This window comes from Protomyctophum bolini, assembly GCF_963924005.1.
Source record: "Protomyctophum bolini genome assembly, chromosome: 10".
Lineage (NCBI taxonomy): Eukaryota > Metazoa > Chordata > Actinopteri > Myctophiformes > Myctophidae > Protomyctophum > Protomyctophum bolini.
This window is the reverse complement of record NC_137871.1, coordinates 37,257,991-37,280,490: the sequence shown is the minus strand read 5'-3', so window position 1 is coordinate 37,280,490 and position 22,500 is coordinate 37,257,991. Positions and strand designations below refer to the sequence as shown.

Genomic DNA, 22,500 nt, shown 5'->3' with positions numbered 1-22,500 from the left:
CTATATCTATACTGTCTGGAAACACAGCTCCACAACACGGCCCTTACAAAGACATCTATATGATCCTATATCTACTGTCTGGAAACACAGCTCCACAACACGGCCCTTACAAACACATCTATGATCCTATATCTACTGTCTGGAAACACAGCTCCACAACACGGCCCTCACAAAGACATCTATATGATCCTATATCTACTGTCTGGAAACACAGCTCCACAACACGGCCCTTACAAAGACATCTATGATCCTATATCTATACTGTCTGGAAACACAGCTCCACAACACGGCCCTTACAAAGACATCTATATGATCCTATATCTACTGTCTGGAAACACAGCTCCACAACACGGCCCTTACAAAGACATCTATATGATCCTATATCTACTGTCTGGAAACACAGCTCCACAACACGGCCCTTACAAAGACATCTATGATCCTATATCTGTCTGGAAACACAGCTCCACAACACGGCCCTTACAAAGACATCTATATGATCCTATATCTACTGTCTGGAAACACAGCTCCACAACACGGCCCTTACAAAGACATCTATATGATCCTATATCTACTGTCTGGAAACACAGCTCCACAACACGGCCCTTACAAAGACATCTATGATCCTATATCTGTCTGGAAACACAGCTCCACAACACGGCCCTTACAAAGACATCTATGATCCTATATCTGTCTGGAAACACAGCTCCACAACACGGCCCTCACAAAGACATCTATGATCCTATATCTATACTGTCTGGAAACACAGCTCCACAACACGGCCCTTACAAAGACATCTATGATCCTATATCTACTGTCTGGAAACACAGCTCCACAACACGGCCCTCACAAAGACATCTATGATCCTATATCTACTGTCTGGAAACACAGCTCCACAACACGGCCCTCACAAAGACATCTATATGATCCTATATCTAGTATGGAAACACAGCTCCACAACACGGCCCTTACAAAGACATCTATATGATCCTATATCTAGTATGGAAACACAGCGCCACAAAACCTTGGTTGACCGCGGCGTCCCTCAGGGCTCTGTCTGTATGTAATGACGTTTCTTTTCGCACTAAATAACGTGCTGAAAATAAATAATAAATAGCTGATCTGCAGCTGAACTGAGCTCACAAAGTGCGTGCGTGCGTGCGTGCGTGCGTGCGTGCGTGCGTGCGTGCGTGTATGCACATACAGTATAATGACTGTGTAGATAATGCTGGTTGCATAGAAGATCCCAGACAGTGGAAGTAAACAAGAATGGACAGACATGCAGAGAAAGGAGAGAAAGGAAGGGAGAGGTTCAAAACAAGAGAGGGAGAGAGAGAGAGAGAGATGTCATTGACAATGAAGATAAATGAATGTTTGTTTTGTCCCTAACACAAACATTAAATCCCATTAACAATAAAGAGAATTTAATGTTTGTTTTGAAATGCTCTCATATGGCAGCCTGAGCCAAGTCTATATCTGGACCTTTAATGTTTGTTTAGGGGCACTAAATATTGATGCGAAGACACCACATTCATGTCTCGTAACGTATTAGCAGTGAATCTGCAATGGATGAATGCTCCCCTGTGACGTCATGTGGCAGCCCACAGTGGGCGCCCCTCACTTCACACGAGTGTGATTTGTACCGGATAATAAATGATACCCAAATAAATGAGGGAATCAAAATGCAGTGAGTGAAGCACAGGGCGATCGATCGAGGTTCAATAAAGCTGCTGTGAAGGTGTGACATGCTGAAGCACGTTCCCCGGGCCGTCACCAGCACAGATGTCATAAACACATCCGACAAGTAAGACCATGCACCGCTGACAGCCAATCAAGTAAGACCATCCACCGCTGACAGCCAATTACTGCCGCCGGCACGGCACGGCACAGTTTAGCCTTTTGGTCTCCACATCACATGCCAATGTCACACCGTCCCATTGGGTCCCAAGATGAAGAATGATTTCATGCTCGAGTGGCTGTCATCAGGAGAGAGTGAAAGACAGAGAGAGAGGGAGAGAGAGGGAGAGAGAGAGAGAGAGAGAGAGAGGGGGGGGGTGTTTGTGTGTGTGCGTGGCGCGGTATTTGTTTTACTATCAGTGAGGGACCAAAAAGACCCCCAGGGATGGGATAGCTAGTAATACCTGTCAAAATTGTGGGGACATTTTCCAGCGTCATTTTCATGGCTGAGTAAGATCCTTTGAGCTACAGTTACAGATTCAGTTTTTGGGTCACGGTGACTAAAAAAGGATATATATATATATATATATTTTTTTTTAAACATTTTTAACAAAATAAAAATAAAAACTAACTTTATGTGGCTGGACTGTGACGTCTGTCTGTTCTCAAACTTTTTAGTATCAATGCATTTGTATATTTGGCCACGGAAGCACGGACCACCATCTGAAAAGGTTTTGTGACAGGGATGTCCTCCTGTCACATAACTATTCAAAACTATTCAAAGTTTTCCAAACATTTTCGATGTTGGTCAAATATTTTGAGCAGCACAGCACAACGTGTTGGGAGTGTTGGAGAAATGTGATGCTGATTGGTCCAGCCAAACCCACAATTCCCACAAGGATATATAAATATACTGTATAATATATACACCTGTGTGTGTGTGTGTGTGTGTGTGTGTGTGTGTGTGTGTGTGTGTGTGTGTGTGTGTGTGTGTGTGTGTGTGTGTGTGTGTGTGCGTGCTTGAGTGTGTGCGTGCGTGCATGCACGTGTTCGCTCGCTCGCTCGCAGACTTGCGCGAGGGAATTTCAATCTACAGCTGATATAGAGGGAATCAATGAAAAGCAAAGGAAAAGAGCCAAAAAGAGATTGGAATGTCATGCAAGAAACGTGTTTTGACATAAACGTGTGTGTGTGTGTGTGTTAGTGTGTGTCACAGTGTGTGTGTGTGTGTGTGTGTGTGTGTGTGCGTGTGCGTGCGTGCGTGCGTGCGTGCGTGCGTGCGTGCGTGCGTGCGTGCGTGCGTCTGGTGGGGGTTGACACTGAACATTATGAGCTTCAGTAAAAAGCACTGCTTGCTGTGCAGAGACCCACAGACAAAGTGCACCATGGGTAGTGAGCAGGCAGAGGGTATATAGTACGTAACCTAACCTCACATTGTCGCTGTCGAGAGAATAAACCACCATAACTCATTTTTTTAAGTTTTTGCATACTATTAAACACCTGCTAATGAGAGAGTGTGTTTGGTTTTAGAAAAATATTGAACCAATGAAAAGTATTAAAAAGCGCTTCAGACCTCTTAACTCCATTGGACCCTCAAACAAATTCCACCACCTCTACCCATCTCATGCAAGTAATGACAATATATAAAGTCACAATACCAACTTTTACGAGGCAGTATTGCCTAGTTTTAAAAAATATATACAGTAAGGTTTTCTTAATTTCCTGGAAAATGTGTATTTTTCATTTTGTGAAACATGAACATTTCTCAGTGAGGTGTTTTCTCCCCGACAGCAGAGATGTGAGGGAGGCTTTTAGAGGAGCTCTCCAGAACATGGAGGAGGACTGGAGGGCTCTGGAGAAGTGTTTCATCATGATGACTACACTGTCCATGAGGCTATTGAACAACACTCAAAGCTAATCACTTAATCCGTAGACTTTGTAAGCCATATTATGACAAATAGTGAACATAGTCTACACAGATCGGCTACACAATGCGTTGCAAGGCATCGTAAGGTTGAAAGTCCTTAAGACTGGACTGAAAAAGGCCTGGTCTACTCTGGGGCACCGTCCTAGGCTGCTAATCGTTCCAGTCCCTTTGCTGCGTGTCACTTCCCATCTCTTTCCTGTCAGACTACTTTACAATATCCAAAAAAGGCCACAAAAATATCTTCAAAAAAGGGAGAAAAAAAGATTGAACTGAAAAGAGACTTGTGAGATGGGAAAGAGTGACAGTAGGTGCTGGGTAGCATAAACAAATGTAGATATATCTTTAAATGTGAATTGAAAACACAGGGAACCACAATGGAAACAAGCCTCAAGGGCTTTATGTGTTATCCTTTTAACAATCATTGTAAACTGCGTACCACTGTACAATCTGCAAACTGTTAATAAAGTATTCAATCAATCAATAATAAATACCGCAAAGCTGCTGCATGGCTTCACCAACCACATAACCATTTGTATCCACATCTGTTCAGAGTCAAATAGTGAAGAAGGAATTTAATGGCCACATTTCGTGAGGTCACAGTAACCTTGACCTGCCGTGACCACGTATCTTTCTTATTGTGCATGTGTGTGTGTGTGTGTGTGTGTGTGTGTCACACAATTCCCTCGAGGCATGCGCATTCCTGAGATATCGCGCTCACAGGTGACCTTGACCTTTTAACCTTTGGATGGACGGACGGATGGATGGACAAACCTGGTCCCGGCTGTGGTCGTTATAACCCATCAAGACCTGAGGTAGATTCTACAAATGTCTTCTCAAATGTTTTGCATGTCAAGTAAACGGCCCCCAAAATTATATGTATTTGGCCACCGACCCCCATCTGAAAATATGTTGTTCCAGAGACCCCCCCCCCCCCCCCCCCAGAAGCAAAGATAGGAGTTAAAAACGTTCGCTGTGAAAGAATATATTACTCAAAGATTTGCACATGTTTTCACGATAGCAAGCAGATCTACATTTTACACAAATAAAACTGGATTAGGTGTTGCACGCTGTTGAACCGATGATGTAATGCTCAGACGAGACAAAACGCACCCCTCCCCTCTCTCTCTCTATCTCCCTGTGCCCCCCCCCCCCCCTTCCCCCTCCACCCATTTTTTTCTCTGTGATACGGAACAGCGCTCTGTGATTGGCTGACAGCGCCACGGTGATACTTAGAATAACCACCAACCAACCAGGGCCTGGGTGCCCCTTCACATGGTTACCACAGCAACCTGTCACAACCACAGCGCGCCCATGTGTGTGTGTGTGTGTGTGTGTGTGTGTATGTGTGCATGTGTGCAGTGCATGTGTGCATGCGTGTGTGTGTGCGTGCGTGCGTGTCCGTCTGTGTGCATGCATGTGTCTGTTGTATGTGTGTGCATGTGAACACATGCATCATGCGTGTGCGTGTACTGTACTATGCACATGTGCGCTCAGGGACCACACGGTATCATAGCAGCTCATCTCCGGTGAATAAACCTCGTGTGAGTTTCTCTCTCCAGCTGTGAGCGGAGCAGCACGACTCGTTTAGTTCTGAACCCAACAGTTCTCTGAAAAACTGTGGACCCCCCCCCCCCCAAAAGCAAAGATTTGAGTTAAAAACGTTCGCTCTGGAACAATATATATTCAAAGATTTGCGCCACATTTTAACGATTCTTCAAAAATAGCAGATCTATACAAGCTCGTAGCGGTGACCTCGGTGCCGCGCTATGAGCTTGTAGATCTGCTGTTTTTCCAATAGCAAAAGTACAACATACGTAATGCTTATAAAACACCAAAAGGGGTTCCCGTCCTGAATGGGTTTAAGGTCCTTTTCAGACGGGCAGCGACTGGCGCGCTATAGGAAATTAATTTTGCAATGAGAGGCGTGGCGATTATTTTGGATGTGCGGAGAAGTTGAGGGGCGATAGTGGAAGCATAATTACACGGGCACGGTGCCGTGAAATTATCACGCGCGTTTCCTGCACAGGGGCGACTAGACCTGGATCGAGGTGAGCTTCTTCTTTTTGTTCACGCTATACGCGCCCCGCGCCCCTCAACTGGAGCAGGCCTGTCGCTGATCCAGGCGTCACTCACTCCCTGTCTGAAAGGGCCTTGTATTGTCTATACTGTGGATCACTAAAGTGCAGAGGCGGTTATAATTTTCTATTCAAGTAAAAGTATCAATACTGCGAAGCGGAAATACTCTGTTTACAAGTAAAAGTAAACAGAGGTTATACATCTACTCCCAGCAGGTGAAGTCCAATAACAGACTATACCTTGGCAGGAGATCCAGCCTCCCACCAGGTTCCTCTGATCCTCTGAGCTATTAGCAGCGCTGCTCACTGGGAACTGTATGAGGTGAATGAATGAGTGGCTACATGTCTGCCTGCGTACCGCTGAGTGTGTGCCTGTGCATCAGTTTGTGTGTGTGTGTGTGTGTGTGTGTGTGTGTGTGTGTGTGTGTGTGTGTGTGCGAGCGAGCGCATGCGAGCGCATGCGTGCGTGTGATGTAGTAATGTTGGTGTAGTCATGAACTCAGACCTGACCTTCATCTCAAGTCAGACCACCTATCAGCTAAATAAATCTTAATAAGATTTGGAAACACTTGTCCATGCATTCATCTTCAGTAGACTTTACAGGTCTCCCTAAAGAAACTACGACTGTAGTTGATTCAGAACCCTCTAGGAGAGTGGTTTTCAACCCTTTTCATATTTATTCGGCATTTGACACAGACCACCATTTCATGAGATTTAGCTACTCCCAAAACTAAAGAATATTTTGTTATCATTGGATACGATTTTGTCCACAATTCCATGCTGTATTGACGTGGTACCATTAGGAGAGACAACAGGCAAACGCTCAAAATGACAATTCTTCTACATTCTCTAATCGTGTAGACTTCTTATACAAGTGATGCAGACGTTTAACAATAACGTAAAGCATCAAATGAAACCAAATGGTTCTCAAGAGTTAAAGATTTAAAAAAGGGTCTATTTGGTCGGTTACCAACTCTCCATCATTTAGCTGGGGACCACCTGGAACCCCCTCAAGGACCACTGGTGCTCCCCGGACCATCTCAGGTCATCTGGGGACAGGTCTGCTTTCTGTCCCCAGAGTCTAAACTAAATATGGAGAAACAACATTCATCAGTTTTCCATGCACCACACACTGGAACCAATGCCCAGAAAACCACAGGTCTGCTACCACTCTCAGTTTGTTAAATCAAAGCTGAAGACATTTCTGCCTTTCATTGAGCTTTTTGATTTATTTCTTGTGCTGCACTGTAACTTTATCCTCGTATTTTTGAGGGGCGCCCCTCCTATATCCAGTTTTTGGTGCGTTACATTCTCATTGACAATGAATGGACAATTCTACGTCATAGTGTCAAATAGACATACGGTATCTATTTTCATCCATGCGAAACCCCTTATGCCTAAACTTTCATTTTTTGTTGCTATTTTGAAAATCATTTTTGAATAGTTAAAATAGCCAATCTACATTGACACGTTGTGAGATTGGCTAGAAGATTGGCTATTTTAAATATTAAAAATGTTTTTCAAAATAGTAAAAAAGGCAAAAGAAGTTTAGGGATAAGGGGTTTAGCATGGACGGAAATAGAGCCCCTGGTGTCAAGATGATGAACGATGATAAGAGCACCCTCACTTCACACAGGTGTGATTATATATACTGTATATATTTGGGTAAACACTTTTTAAACAAAAGCATGCACAAACGGCCAAAATAGACCTAGACCTAGTGAGAGAGAACTAGAAAGAGAAAACGCTAACTAGTGTAAACTGTATTTTATTTACAAAACTAACTGCAAGTGGGGGTGGGAGGTAAGGGGTGTAGAGGTCAGATCAACATATGGAATGTCAGAACCGGTCAGCTCCAGATGAGAGATGTAGAGGTCAGATGTTGCTGGCCGGCTCCATAATTATACAATATGCAGATCTAGGTGATGATCCAGTCTTCTCCATGTATGGTTATCCAGGGTTACATGAGGTCAGTGTCGTTATCTTCATATAGCGATGGCCATATATGGTGTTGTGACGTGTCACGCGGCGTGACCATATAGAGACATGATGTCACGAGGCGTGACCATATATGGAGGCGTGATGTCACAAGGCGTGACCATACAGTATATGGTGTGGGTGACTAACTAACTGACGGGAGATGCAGTAGTTTTACCAAATGCCATTTGCTATTCTTCTAAAAAACATCATCATGCAATGACATCACAATGACATCATCACATCCAGGTAAAAGTCCTTTAAAACAAATGTTGTCAACCACAAAATACAATTTAGCTGCCTTTAACGATGGATCAACTGAATGTCTTTGTCCTGTGCTAAAGACGCATGAAAGCTTGTTTCTAGTAACTTCAGCAGAACATTAGTTGTGAAGGAGCTGCTGTGTGAAATGATCCGCTGGACCGTCCATCTGAAAGGAGGACTAGAGGGATGGCGCTATGCAGCTGTGGTGGTGCAGGACAAGCTGTACTGCTTTGGAGGAAACAGTGATCCCATTGATGTTCACATCTTCAACACAGTGTCTTTATGCTGGAAGAAGTTGATTCCAGGAAGAGGAAAACGCTACCTTGAGGTTCCCTCCACGCGCTGGGGACACACAGCTGTGTTGGTAGAAGATACAGTCTACATCTGGGGAGGGAGGGCTAACCTAGGTTACTGCAACGTGCATCTTTATGCATTTGATATTGACGCCCACAGATGGTTCAAACCCAGGGTTTCTGGAACTGTTCCAGGGGAAAGGATGAACCACTCAGCCTGTGTCTTGAAGAAGGTCATGTTTATCCATAGAGGAGACACCAAGCTGGCTAGACCCACGAATGACATGTACAGGTTGGACACCATCACAATGGTCTGGCCTTTAATTAACACCAGAGGAACTCCACGACCTGCTTCATGTCACACTGCCACCATCATCGGGACAAAGATGTTTGTACTTGGTGGCATTGGGGACTGGGGGGAACTCAACAACAGCATTGGAGTGTTTGACACAGAGACCAATGCTTGGCTGAACACACATTCTGCACAGATTTGTCCAGGACGCTGGGAGCATTCAGCCTTTACCTACAATGGAGAGCTGTACATATTTGGTGGCCTCAACAACTATCAGGCCTTAAATGATGTGTGGAAATTCAGTCCAGAGACTTTCTCCTGGAAGAAGGTTGAGCCAAAGGGGAAAGGCCTCATGGGTCCGACATATCTTATGTGCTGTTGCACTGTGGGAGATCATATCATCCTGTTTGGAGGATACAAAGGACCCAGTTGCGCACCTTCTGATGACCTGTTCATCTTAGACTTGAGTCCCAGTCTTATAATGTTGTGTAAGCTAGAAGTTATTCAGTACAGTCTGGACCAATCAGAACTCCCACACAACATCAGGTGGGAACTGGTAGCCATGACAACCAACAACAAAGGTGCAGTTCCCCGCCAGGCCATGTTGCCTGAGTCACTGTTTAACAACAGCGTCTACAAACGTTATCCGTGAGGATAAACAGGGGCGATTGGCGATGCTGGACAACTGCCTACCCGAAGGACTCGACCCCGGGCACCACACTCCCTCCAGTTCTCCACTATGTACTCAGAGTATGAAGTCGCACAGTCGCATATACGACGTATATGCACATGACCATATATGGGTACAGCAGTCGGAATGGGCGGCTCTGGACAACCGGATCTCCATTGCATGACTATACCGGTCCGGTCGTCTCAATGCCGTGCACTTAACAACCTCTGGCGATGTGCCAAGTTTGAAGTCTGTCAGTTGGACAGTTCTATTGTAACGACGCCACCAAAAATACACAATCCCTGATTGTCCGAACGATCAACACCGACATTATGTCGGACACTTACTTTTTTTTTTAACGCATTGTAGTGGATATCTCGAACGGGATTTATATAGACATATAACTCAGACGTTTCAATAACTTGATTGGAGTCTGCGTATGGCAAATTAAATTGATTTGACAACTTAAAAAGTCCATGGATGCTGATGGCAGATACTGGTGGCAGAAGGGGGGAGGGACAGAAGGGGGGAGGGACGGCAAGGTGACAAGAGTCAGAGGTAAGTTGCGCCGCTCTGCGTCACGCACGCAGCGCACGTTGGCAGCTCGACAGAGTGCATTTCTTCAACAAGTGGCAGAATTTAAAGTGGAACACTCAATTATAAGCTGACAAATGGCTACTCTCTCCTGATTGAACGGAATTGGCAACCGACCCGAAAATGCACTTTCTGTTTGTTAAAGAGCTGCCTGGAGAGGCATAGACACACTATCAGAATATGGAGCTTTAAAACAACCATTTCGTTTATTTTAACCAACAAATGTCACTTACTTAAATACCAGCTTTCAATATTTGTCATAATGCTTAATGTTTTGTATTTAAAGCACTTTGAATCGACTTGTTGTTGTGCACGCTGTACTGTAGCCTATACATACAGTAAACTTGCCTTACCTTGCCTGCATACTACTGTAGTGTATGCCCTGTGCACCGGTGTGTGTGTGTGTGTGTGTGTGTGTGTGTGTGTGTGTGTGTGTGTGTGAAGGTGCGTGAGGGTGATGATGTAACCGTCCCTGCCTGCCTGTCTTCACAAGGCTTTTAGCCTTTTACAGAACCTTCCCCCGCCTGAGGGCAGGGCCGTCCTGCAAAACAACCGCACCTAAACTCCACACAGTACACTACACAGTATATCTCTGTCACTCTGTTGCCGTGCAGGTTACCTGTGCAGGTGAAACACTTGACGTGAAAGTGCGTGTCCTGGACGCGCACCACCTCTCCCCGGCACACCTCCCTGCAGCGCTGGCACTGGATGGACCCGGACGGGCCGGACGGCCGCTCGCCTCCCGTGGAGCCTCGCCGGTACGACGCTGTCATGACAAAGACATGGAGACACGGCGTTAAGCGCTGACATACAAAACACAGACAGTACTGACATACAACACACAGACAGTACAGTGGTGGGGGAAAGGACTACATACAACACACAGACAGTACAGAGGTGGGGGAAAGGACTCGCGTGTTTTACTTTAAGTAAAAGTATCAATACTGCTTACGAGTGCATTATGACTGCTTTTACTTTTTGAGAAAAAGTAAGCCCCCTGGACATGATGTACACTAGTATGCCGCAGGGACTTACCCCAATCCAACCCTTGATGTTGAGTGTCAAGCAGGGAGGCATTGGGCCCTGTTTCATGACCCGGCCAGTGAACGAATGTCGACCTCCCAATCTCACACTAACCACACACACACACACACACACACACACACACACACACACACACACACACACACACACACACACACACACACACACACACACACACACACACACACACACACACACACACGCACACCACACAGACAGCACGGAGACACACTTTATAAACACACTGAGATGGACACCTGATGAGTCTTCTATAGAAATTACTGCTGATTGCTGAATATGAAGTTCATGAAGCAGGTTCATCTGCTCTCAATCGTTAGTCGCACAGTGTGCCAAGAGAAACACAATTGGCTAGCAGGGTGAACGTGAGCACGCACGCACGCACGCACACACACACACACACACACACACACACACACACACACACAGTATCAGGTCAGAAAGTGCATGTTTCTCGCTTCTTGTTTCATTTCCATGCGTTAGCTTAAATGTCAGACTTCCACAAGCCTGAGAGCTATTTCCCACAGTCAGAACAACGTGGCCTGCATAGAAAGTCAACAATAATGGGATAAAAGGCAGTAGTCTGCTTGTAAAAGAAGGGGGGGGGGGGGGAGTGGCAAGGCTGCACCTCGTCAGTCAGTCCTAGAAAGAGTAATGAGAACGGGTGACGTGACTTCCTTTGTCTAAAAAGAACTCGATCCTCCTCATCCTCAGTGCTAATGATGGCTCTCTTTGAACATGAAGATGTGTGTGTGTGTGTGTGTGTGTGTGTGTGTGTGTGTGTGTTAGTAAAACCTTGGGTACCTAATCACTAAAGCAATAATGCATTATACTATTGTTGTACGACAGATAATGAAAATAGCTTACAACACCTCGCACTGTGCTGTGCTGTTGTTGTGAGCTTGTAGAGCTGCTACTGTATTTATGAATATTTGTTGTTTGGGTTGGGTTGGCAAAAGGGCCTTTCTGTGTGGAGTTTGCATATTTATTCTCCCCGTGTCCCCTAGGGTATAGGTACCCTCCAAAAACATGCAGTAATCCTAGTCTCTAAACTACCTCTCCCTGGCCAGCTGGTGAAAAAAACTCATTAACATGGTGATTCACATCTTGATTCACCATGTTAATGGGTTTTTTCAGACCTCCAGTTCTAGGAAACACAGAATGGGGGGACTTTTTTTTTAATTATTTCAACAGCTCTAAGGTATATTAATGACATGAAAATGAGTGGTATTCCCCTTTAAGAACCCCTTTGAGGACCCCTGGCATAGAAGGAAGCATGAGGTCAGACATTAGATAATTGACATGTGGAAAAAATGGGTTTACAAAAATTGCGGGGTAAAAAAATGTAAGAATTAACAGTTATGTTTCTGAGGAGGCACTCTTATGTTAAGTCATGCTAACTAAGAGACTGTAGCTATAGTACCCTTCTGCTCATAATTTACACAAATGTGCTGACATGCTGATTATAACTGAAGTGATAAATGCGGTGGCACTTGCTAGCTCATACAGTTTTATGATGAACCTTAACCCATTCTGAACGGGAACCCATTTTGGTGTTAGCACTATGTTATGCTTTAGGTATTGAAAAATAGCAGATCTACAAGCTCGTAGCGCACCACCGAGTGGCGCGCTACGAGCTTGTAGGTCTGCTATTTTTGAAAAATCGAACAACAACTGACATTTTTAGAATCTGATCTCAGGTCAGAATGGGTTCATCAGACCATTGTGTGTCCAGTGGAAACCTCGTATGAATCTGATCTCAGGTCAGAATGGGTTAATCATAGCATGGACGATGGTGATGAATGAGACCGAATGCATTTCGCAGTGTTCACAATCAGAATCAGAAGCACAGCTTTCAAACTAACAACCTCTCAGTGCACAAACAGTATGGCAGGATTGATGGGCATTAGAAACTCTTACCCTATGCATTGTACAGTACATCTTCCTGGTGGGACATTTTGAGTGGTTGGGCGTATTATTGGCGGCAGTGTTCTCTCTTTTTTTCATTTCATTTGGAAAATGCAGTGTAGAATCATTTTTCACATCCCTTGTGTAAACAATTCCTTAGTGCAATTTCCAAAGTTTTTTGTCACCCCCATCTTTTTCGTTAGTGTTAGGAACAAGACTTTATAAGATTTAGTTCGATTACAGGTATCAAATCAAATCAAAAGCACGTTTTAAAACAACCAAGGTTGACCAAAGTGCTGTACAGATCAGTGGCAAAACAGAGACAGGCAAGAGCACACAGAATGTAAACGAGAAACACAATCAGAAATGATGACAAAAATATAAGCATGAAAGGTTAAAATAAGCAGCATAAGCATAAGCTCATAGCGTGCCACCGAGTGGCGCGCTATGAGCTTGCAGGTCTGCTACGGTATTTTTGAAAAATCGAAGAACGACTGACATAGAAACACAGCTTTTTCAGAAAACTGTCAGGATGTAGAAGACATTTTTAGAATCTGATCTCAGGTCAAAATGGGTTAAGCTAGCTATCTATCAGCCAGAAGTACACCAGACTGGCTTGACAGTGCTACACTGAGTCCCTTTACACTGCAACTCCCTGAGTCTCCCGCTCAGAAGAACCCCCGACGGCCTACCCTGTTCTGTGTGAGCGCGTCGTCAGTGTAATGGAGTGCAAGAAGAGCATTCATTCACCCGTGGGTGAGAGATATGCAGGAGCATTGTTGTTTATGTTCCTGCAGGGCAGTGCAGTGGTGGGTAGTGGAAAATATGTGCGCATGGTTAATTCCCACTTCCCAGTCTCCCACAGCCATGACTCCATCAGTTCAGTGTGTCGCTCTCTCTCTCTCTCTGGACCACACGAGCCTGCCTGCTTAGTGCCCTGACACAAGTCTCTGGACCACAGGGACCCCACGAGCCTGCCTGCTTAGTGCCCTGCCACAAGTGTCAAAACATTGGGTGCATGTGTTTGGTCCGACGTACCAACAGTCATGAGCACGACACCCTACCCAAAACCCAACCCTAAACCTAAACCTCACAGGAAGCCACGGGTTAGTTTGAACCTGCCACACAGGTTAGTTGTAACCTGCAACCATGACGGGAGCCACGGGTTAGTTCGAACCTGTTACGCATGTCGGGCCACGGGTGAGTTTTAACCTGCCACGGGCTATATGTCGGACTGTATCGGACTGTCTAACCAACGTATGCAGCCCCTCTCTCTGGACCCCAGGGACCCATCACGAGCCTGCCTCCCTGCCAGTGTCAAAACATTGACCTGTATGCGAGGGTGCTTGGTTCGAGTGCGTGCCAAACATGTGTATGTGTGAAGCGTAGAAGGAAATGGGGGAGCATGGGAAAGAAATCCACTAATTGCCAAACTATTGAACATGAAACAATGGCAACAGCAGGGAGGAGCTGGCCGGCTTACTGTGCCAACAACCAACCGGAAACATGCACAACTTTCCCCTACAAAACTGACAGCCAACCACAACAAAGCTCTCTCACGGTGCCGCTGGCCCTGCTGGAACATAATCACTCTCTCGCACACATCATGTGGGTGCTTTTCCTTGTTTCGTGTTTTACACCTACAGGCAAACACACAGCTATAGTTATTGTCCCTGTGTGACCCTGTTATAGAGCTGGACATCCAGCATGAATAACCCACTTAACAACTCCAGGCCTCGTCATGCCCTGGTCAGAGCGTAACCTGGGTGAACCTGGGCTTGGCTTGAAGTCAGGTGACAGCCAGGGGACACCAATCCGGGTAATTAGAGGAGATAGCTTGAGGTGTGAATGGAAGAAAGAACTGAACAAGTTGCCAAACAGGGCTGCATCCTTGCAGGCAGAGAGGAAGTGTGAACTGTTCCGGTTTCGTGCACCTCTCATTTCACTGTTTACAGACTGGAGACAGACTAGACACTTTGACAGGACGTCTGGCCCATGGCGGAGATTGAACCTGTGATCTTTACAGTGGGTTTATTGTCTAAATCCTGCCACGGCACCAGTCCAGCTGGTGAGCTTGCAGCCAGACACAATTTCACAGCCAGTCTTTCGGACAGATCAATGGGAGCTCTACGCATGCAGGTGTGTTTTCGTGTATTGTTCTAGTCGGTGTCTAAGTCTTAACCACTTTGAACATGGTGTTCAAAGTGGGCATGTGGGCGCGGGGGCGGTGTGGAGTTTGCATGTTCTCCCCATGTCCCCTATAGGGAAGGTATACCCTCACAAAAAACATGCTACACGTATATCTATATACTGCCTCCCCCTGGTCAGCCAGGGCTCCTGATGGAGGGGAAAGGAACTGGTTGGAATAACGTGTTCCTTCCAGCGCTACGTCCTACAGGGGAAACTCTGCCCTGTGAGGTGATAAGAAGCAGCCTGCTCAATCTTCATTCATTAAAGGAAGCATGAGCTCAGTTTGCGGCTCTGCCCAATTTGGCAGAGGGAGAGTGTAGCGCTCAGGAATACAGCTTAGGCCTTAGGCAATTGGCAACAGGTGAAAGAATGGGTTACAAAATCGTGGATTTTTTTTTCATTCTGAACAAGAACCATGCACCTTTAAGGACCTTGCACACAGAGTCATGTTTAATTTGCATGATAAAAACGGACGGCACACATTTAAAATGAATACATGCTTTCACTGCGTGGGGAGGCATATACTAACAGCAACTCCGGCCGAATTAGGGGAGAACTGCTTTGCCGAATTGCTAATAGGGTGGTTTGTGGTTTGCTACTAACAGAAATTTGCATGCACAGGGGGTGGAGGGCTGACAAAGTTGTTGTTTTTCTTGTTTTTTCGCCCCCCCCCCCTCTTTTCGAAGTTAGTCTGGGCCAGCTCTAAACTGACTGGGCCACCACATATAACCCTAGTAGTGTGACGTCCCTTGGGCGACACAAACATTCAGCGAAAATAAGGGAAAAGGTACAAAATACACGCACGCCTCTCATTGAAAGCCCGCAAGCACCATCATTAGACAAGCTCTAACATGGAACCCGCAGTGTAAGGGGGCAAGGGGTCGCCCAAGAAACACCTGGCGCAGAGACCTGGAGGCCATGAAGATGACCTGAAACCAGCTGGAGAGAACAGCACGAGATGCCTAGAGATCGCTTGTTGACGGCCTATATGCCCCAGAAAGGGGTAGCAGGCGTAAGTAAGTAAGTAAGTCTCATTGAAAATGAATTACTAAGGCGCGACAGTCGCTGCCTGTCTGAATAGGCCTTAAGGGTGGTAAAGCCCTTAACCAAACACACACAGTGCGCACACCACCACACACACAGACAGATGTTTCAAGTGGCAAAGTTAATGACACCAAGCCTATATGACTCACCGAAGAGTATCCAAAGATTTGTCACAGTGAACCTGCTGCTTCTGCCATGCTGCTGTCAAACATTTCGGCCATCTTGCATAGGTGGGAGTGGGAGTGGGGAGTGTAGGACCTGATGTCACTTTTATACTGCCTTGATTGACAGTTGACATGGGTTGCCATTCGCGGGTTGCCATGTTGGCTGGGTTACACAGACAAACAGAATGCAAGACAATACTTTCTATTTTCATGTGTTCTCCTTCAGCTGATGAAATGCACAGTCATACACATACACTCCACTTGTTGATAGTGCGTCTGTGTTAGGTGTCACAGAGCAGTGGAGCAATCCTCTCAGAGCAGTGGAGGAATATTATGCAACACCTCCTCCAGTCTGTTCACTTGTATTGTATATACAGTATGGGAGGCATGCAGCCAGCCGAGCTGCCCCTGTCTAATGTATACTGTATATGGGAGGCATGCAGACAGCCAAGCTGCCCCTGTCTAATGTACACTGTATATGGGAGGCATGCAGCCAGCCAAGCTGCCCCTGTCTAATGTATACTGCACTGTATATGGGAGGCATGCAGCCAGCCAAGCTGCCCCTGTCTAATGTACACTGTATATGGGAGGCATGCAGCCAGCCAAGCTGCCCCTGTCTAATGTACACTGTATATGGGAGGCATGCAGCCAGCCAAGCTGCCCCTGTCTAATGTATACTGTATATGGGAGGCATGCAGCCAGCCAAGCTGCCCCTGTCTAATGTACACTGTATATGGGAGGCATGCAGCCAGCCAAGCTGCCCCTGTCTAATGTATACTGTATATAGGGTGACTAGATCCAAAGTGTTCATTTGAGGGACAGAAGTATCACTTGTGTGGGACGGGACGGTACACCGTACAGGGGGCGGAGTAGCAACTTATTACTTAAAACCTTTGATGTAAACAAAATTAAATAAGAAGGTTGCCTCTTATATCCAATTTTGATTCTGGAAAGTTATGCAAATTCTGGCATATTTTCATACAATGCTCAGATTACGAGCCCAATTTTTGAGCTCTGGCTCATGGACTTTACTTATTTTGATATTTCCATTAACACCTGAATGCAGCCTGACTACTGACCAGTAATGTAAACCAACCAGAATCTCAACTGAGAATACAGGTTCTGTTTCAAGCTCAAATGCAGAGCCACTATTACATAGACTTCAAAGACAAGCACTTTCCTGTTGTTGTTCTGTAGCTGCTGATGCCCTTTTAGGATGACCAGAATCAAATCCAAACTGTTAATTTGAGGGACAGAAGTATTTGTGTGGAACCGGGGGGACGGGGCGGCGTTAGCAAATTATTACCCAAATGCTTGGATATCATATTCGACCATAGACCTAATGATGCCTATCATTTTATTATTAAACCCCTCTGATCTCACATTTGGTTTGCAAATGCAAATTTTGGTCATTATTATGGCTGACTTGGTACCGTAGTCTAGGGGATATTTCTCACGTTATTTTAACAGACTTAATAATAGGCTACATTTTGCAGGAAAAAGGCAATGAGAAAGCCAACTATTAGGGGACTATAGGGCATTTGAACACTGCTAGTCACAATGTGGGACATGGTCTCAATTTGTGGGACGCCTGAAAAGTCCTGGCAATGAGGGACTGTCCCACGCAAAGGGGGACATCTGGTCACCCTAACTGTATATGGGAGGCATGCAGCCAGCCAAGCTGTCCCTGTCTAATGTATACTGTATATGGGAGGCATGCAGCCAGCCGAGCTGCCCCTGTCTAATGTATACTGTATATGGGAGGCATGCAGCCAGCCGAGCTGCCCCTGTCTAATGTATACTTAACTGTACTGTATATGGGAGGCATGAAGCCAGCCAAGCTGCCCCTGTCTGAACCCAGAATAACTCCTCCTAACAGCCAGCATGGTGGAACGTACCTTTACATTATAAGTACTGTAGTTAACTAGAATTTTGAGGTAACTTTTTCCCCCACTGCCTGACACTTCCAATGCATACTCAGTCTACAGGTGTTACATGCTGACTCCAGATCAGCTCTGGAAGCCCCCTAGGAGGAGGGCTCAATGCAAGCCTCCGGCAGAACATGCCTGGGGTCAGACTGGTCCGCCTCACAGTGGTGTTTCCCAGACAGTATGGGTCGCGAGTAAATATCAGAAATGAAATAATGTATTTTTTAGCATAAAAAACGACTAAAAACTAAAAAACACCCCGGGGAGACACAGAATGTATCTTTGGGTTTTGAGCTGATACGTTTGTGAAGCCCTGCCTGCTCTATATGAGACTGACCGAAGGACTGCTTCTGTTTCCTCCTGGCCTCAACCTGAGACTGACCGAGGGACTGCTTCTGTATGAGACTGACCGAGGGACTGCTTCTGTGTGAGACTGACCGAGGGACTGCTTCTGTGTGAGACTGACCGAGGGACTGCTTCTGTGTGAGACTGACCGAGGGACTGCTTCTGTATGAGACTGACCGAGGGACTGCTTCTGTGTGAGACTGACCGAGGGACTGCTTCTGTGTGAGACTGACCGAGGGACTGCTTCTGTATGAGACTGACCGAGGGACTGCTTCTGTTTCCCCCTGACCTCAACCTCAGAGGTCACTGGAGTCCAGGCACATACTGTAGGACGTGACACAACCCCCTCTCTCTCTGAGACAGATAAACAAGAGAGATAGATGGGAGAGAGGGAACGGGCCAGGACAACGAGGGAGAAAAGGATCCATAAATGAAACATTATAAAACACCAGAGTCGCTCAGATTGTCACTGTCTGCATTATTGTGAAATCAACCGCTGGTTAGAAAGTAGTAAATCTCAAATAATTGCGAGTAGGCAATTATGTAATAATTGTGACAGGCCTAGAACAGAAGGGTTTTCTCTGAATATAGACGCTGCCTGTAGGGCGTCCAGGTGGCAGTGCTATAGCCCACCAGACCGGCTTCCTTCAATCCAATGCAGCTGCGGTGCCTCCGGCTTGGCCGGGCGCTCCGTTGGATGGACACAACTGGCAGCGTTGGTGGGTGAGAGAGAGGCCGACAGGGGACTGTGTCCCTGGCAGAGGGACAGGGGACTGTGTCCCTGGCAGAGGGACACAGGGGACTGTGTCCCTGGCAGAGGGACAGGGGACTGTGTCCCTGGCAGAGGGACAGGGGACTGTGTCCCTGGCACTGAAATAGCAAGTCCAGGCCTGGTCGGCCGAGAAAGGAACTTACCCTTTATCCCTAAACTTCCTTGCCATAATTTTCAATAATCTTGAAAAACATTTTAAAATAGTTCAACAACTAGCCGATCTACATTGACACGTTGTGAGCTTGTAGATCAGCTATTTGAACTATTTTAAAATGTGTGTCATGTCATAATATGAGACTATACTTTCAAAGGTTTTCAAAAATAGCATTATCTATTCTACAAGTGTGTAGATCAGCAATTTTCTAATTTACTACTAATTGTTAAAATGTATATATATATTTTTTTTTTTACAAAATAACTGTCAAACATCGGTAATCTGTGGTCTAGTACTCGACAAAATCGGACACAAACATCTGCCAACGAATTGCAGACGCCTATACATTGGCAAACATCAAACGAATGTTGCTGCAGCAAAACATTTAGCATGTCGTTCACACGGTTTTTGTTTGCGTGCCAAAACTGTGAGGCGCCAACGAACCCTCTGGGTGATGAAATGTGTTGATTGGACAGAATAACAGAGGATCACGCATATAAAAGTAAAAGGGGTTAAATTATTGTCGGGCGGGCGCAATTCGAAACTGGCCCCTGTAAAAAAGTCAAAGTCTACCCCTCCCTCCCCCCTATATTTCCATACTGTACACGTTTTTACCTTTCTTTTACTTAAGTGTATGTCCTTCTTTAAATGTTCTGATGAATTGAAAATGGAGGACCCTGATGTAAACAAGTCTTTAGTGCTTTTTCTGGTTTTATCCTTGTAGCAGCTTCTGTATTGACCTGTACTCTCGTTTGAACTGTACCCATTCTGAATCCATGAACGAATCAATCAATCAAAAGGTGAGGCGCAGCCGCAGAAGAACTGCAATGTGCAGCAGCACGTTGCTCAAGAGCACGTGGTCCAAATTTATATGATCAACTACTGTAGCCTATATGACTGGGGTTCTCTGTACATTTTTGTCAAACGCTTGTATGTATAAACAATTACAGATATAAGTCTTTTGATATGGTCGTCGGTGTCGGGCAGAAAACAAAGATTATACTTTTCAAGAAACCCCACAGACGGATTTAACAACTTTCAACCTGGCGTCCCTATTTTGGGCGCATGCATGCATATCTCTGGTCCGAACAGTCCGACACGCAATAGACCCTTTACCTACCCCAAACCATAACCTAGCACTAACATCACAACCTCACACGGCAGCTACTGGTGAGTCTTAACCGGCTATCTTAAGTTAAGACACATGATGGCCGGTTAAGACTCGTAACCCATTTAAGACTGGCCGATTCTATAAAAAAAATACCATCTAAATACTGAACTAAGTTTTCTGGAAAAACTTCAAATGTTAATTCAAAAATCACACCCGTGTGAAGTGAGGGGCGCTCTTATCATCGTACATCATCCGTTCATTGTCAATGACAATTTATTGTGTAGGACAAAAATTGCTCGTCTACATATGACGATGGGATGATGGAATTTAATGTTTGTGTAAGATGAAAATCTACACTATAGCTGAATATAGGAGGGGCTAACGCCCCTCAAAAATTACAAAGATGTTATGTTTTATGTTATGTTAATGTTCATGTTAATAATAAGGGTCCACTTGGTTACCAACTCTCCATCATTAGCTGGGGACCACTGGTTGAAAACCACCGATATAATGCATGCATTGATCAGATACGCCTCTCTCTCTCTCTCTCTCTCTCTCTCTCTCTCTCCATGTCAAGGCCTTGGAAAGGATCATTTATCAGAGGGGTGATGGAGTGTCCGGTGACATCACTGACATACTGTCATGCTACTGGAAGGCAGAGAGAGAGGTCACAACACAGCCTGAAGGATCACTCAATCTCAGCAGACACCAAGGTCATCATGGAGACACACACACACACACGTGTGTGTGTGTGTGTGTGTGTGTGTGTGTGTGTGTGTGTGTGTGTGTGTGTGTGTGTGTGTGTGTGTGTGTGTGTGTGTGTCAGCATGCGTTTGAGCTGAAAGCCTGGAAGTTGGAGTCCTTCAATTGTAATTGAAGGAGGTTGTGGTTCTTCTTACAGGTGACGTCTTTTATCTTCCTCTTCAGGAACTGGCACTTCATTCATGGTGTAAAGCTATAATAGTCTGCTTTGCCCTTTATTGTACACAGTAAACCCTGAGCCTACACTGGGGTAGAGTGGCCGGTAGAACAGCTGGATGGGAACCGCGAGGTTCCCAGTTCCATCTCCCAGTGGCTCCCCCAGAGCAAGACACTGAACCCCGGCCCTAATTGCTCCCCATGGTGCCTTGCATAGTTTCCTACACCATCGGTGTATGAATGTGTGTGTGAATGGGTGAATGTATAATGCACAATCTATGTAAAGCGCCTTGGATGAAGGCAATCTCTAAATGGAATCTTTCCTGCCTCCCTTTGTTGTTGTCCATTATAAAACCTTTTTATCCAGTTATAGGGCTGAACATTAACTGAAAAAAAAAAAAAAATCACAAAATCAATAAATGCTGAACCTCGTTGTGAAATGGTGCTGCTGAAAATGTAGACTATAGTGATACGTCAATGTCAGTGTTAAAGCTCAGTCAGCCGGAAGAGGATTGGGATCGCTATACAGAACAAAGTGAACCAATATATTAGGATGTTTTTTTTGGATTCCCTTACTTACACAACTCTATAATGCACGGGTGTGCCCCCTGTGTCACATCCCGCTTAACTGGTGTCGTTTCCGTGAACATACTATTGTGAACTGAACATTGTAACATAAATGTCAAATGCGTCGGCTTCAGAATACACACTGTGTCCGATCAGAAACTCACTTTCAAGATATTCAAATGAGACATTTTGCACGGTCATCCCCATGGGATATTGAGTTGAATTTGAATCATTTCTCATTCATTTCGCTGAATAGGTCATTTTGGGGATATTATTCAGCGGATTAGGAGCAAAGTGTTCCCCAGGCTACAGAGAGACATGGTCTTCTTGACATAATAACGCCCTGTAACAACCTGGGTTTTCTCCTCTGGGGCGATTAATAATAACCCATTTTGACCTGAGATCAGATTCAAAAAATGTCTTCTACATCCTGACAGTTTTCTGAAAAAGCTATGTTTCTATGTCAGTCGTTCTTCGATTTTTCAAAAATGGCAGACCTACAAGCTCGTAGTGCGACACTCGGTGGTGCGCTATGAGCTTGTAGATCTGCTATTTTTAAATAGCTAAAGCA

At 45.4% G+C, this 22,500-nt stretch overlaps 1 protein-coding gene across 1 annotated transcript in view; it reads right to left on the bottom strand.

The window, feature by feature from the left end:
- ablim3 (actin binding LIM protein family, member 3) overlaps positions 1 to 22,500 on the bottom strand; it is a 101,974-nt gene that overhangs the window by 71,286 nt on the left and 8,188 nt on the right. The window contains exon 2 of the mRNA XM_080773477.1: positions 10,386 to 10,532. Within this exon, the coding sequence (XP_080629603.1) occupies positions 10,386 to 10,532 (147 nt within the window). The remainder of the gene's footprint in view (positions 1 to 10,385; positions 10,533 to 22,500) is intronic.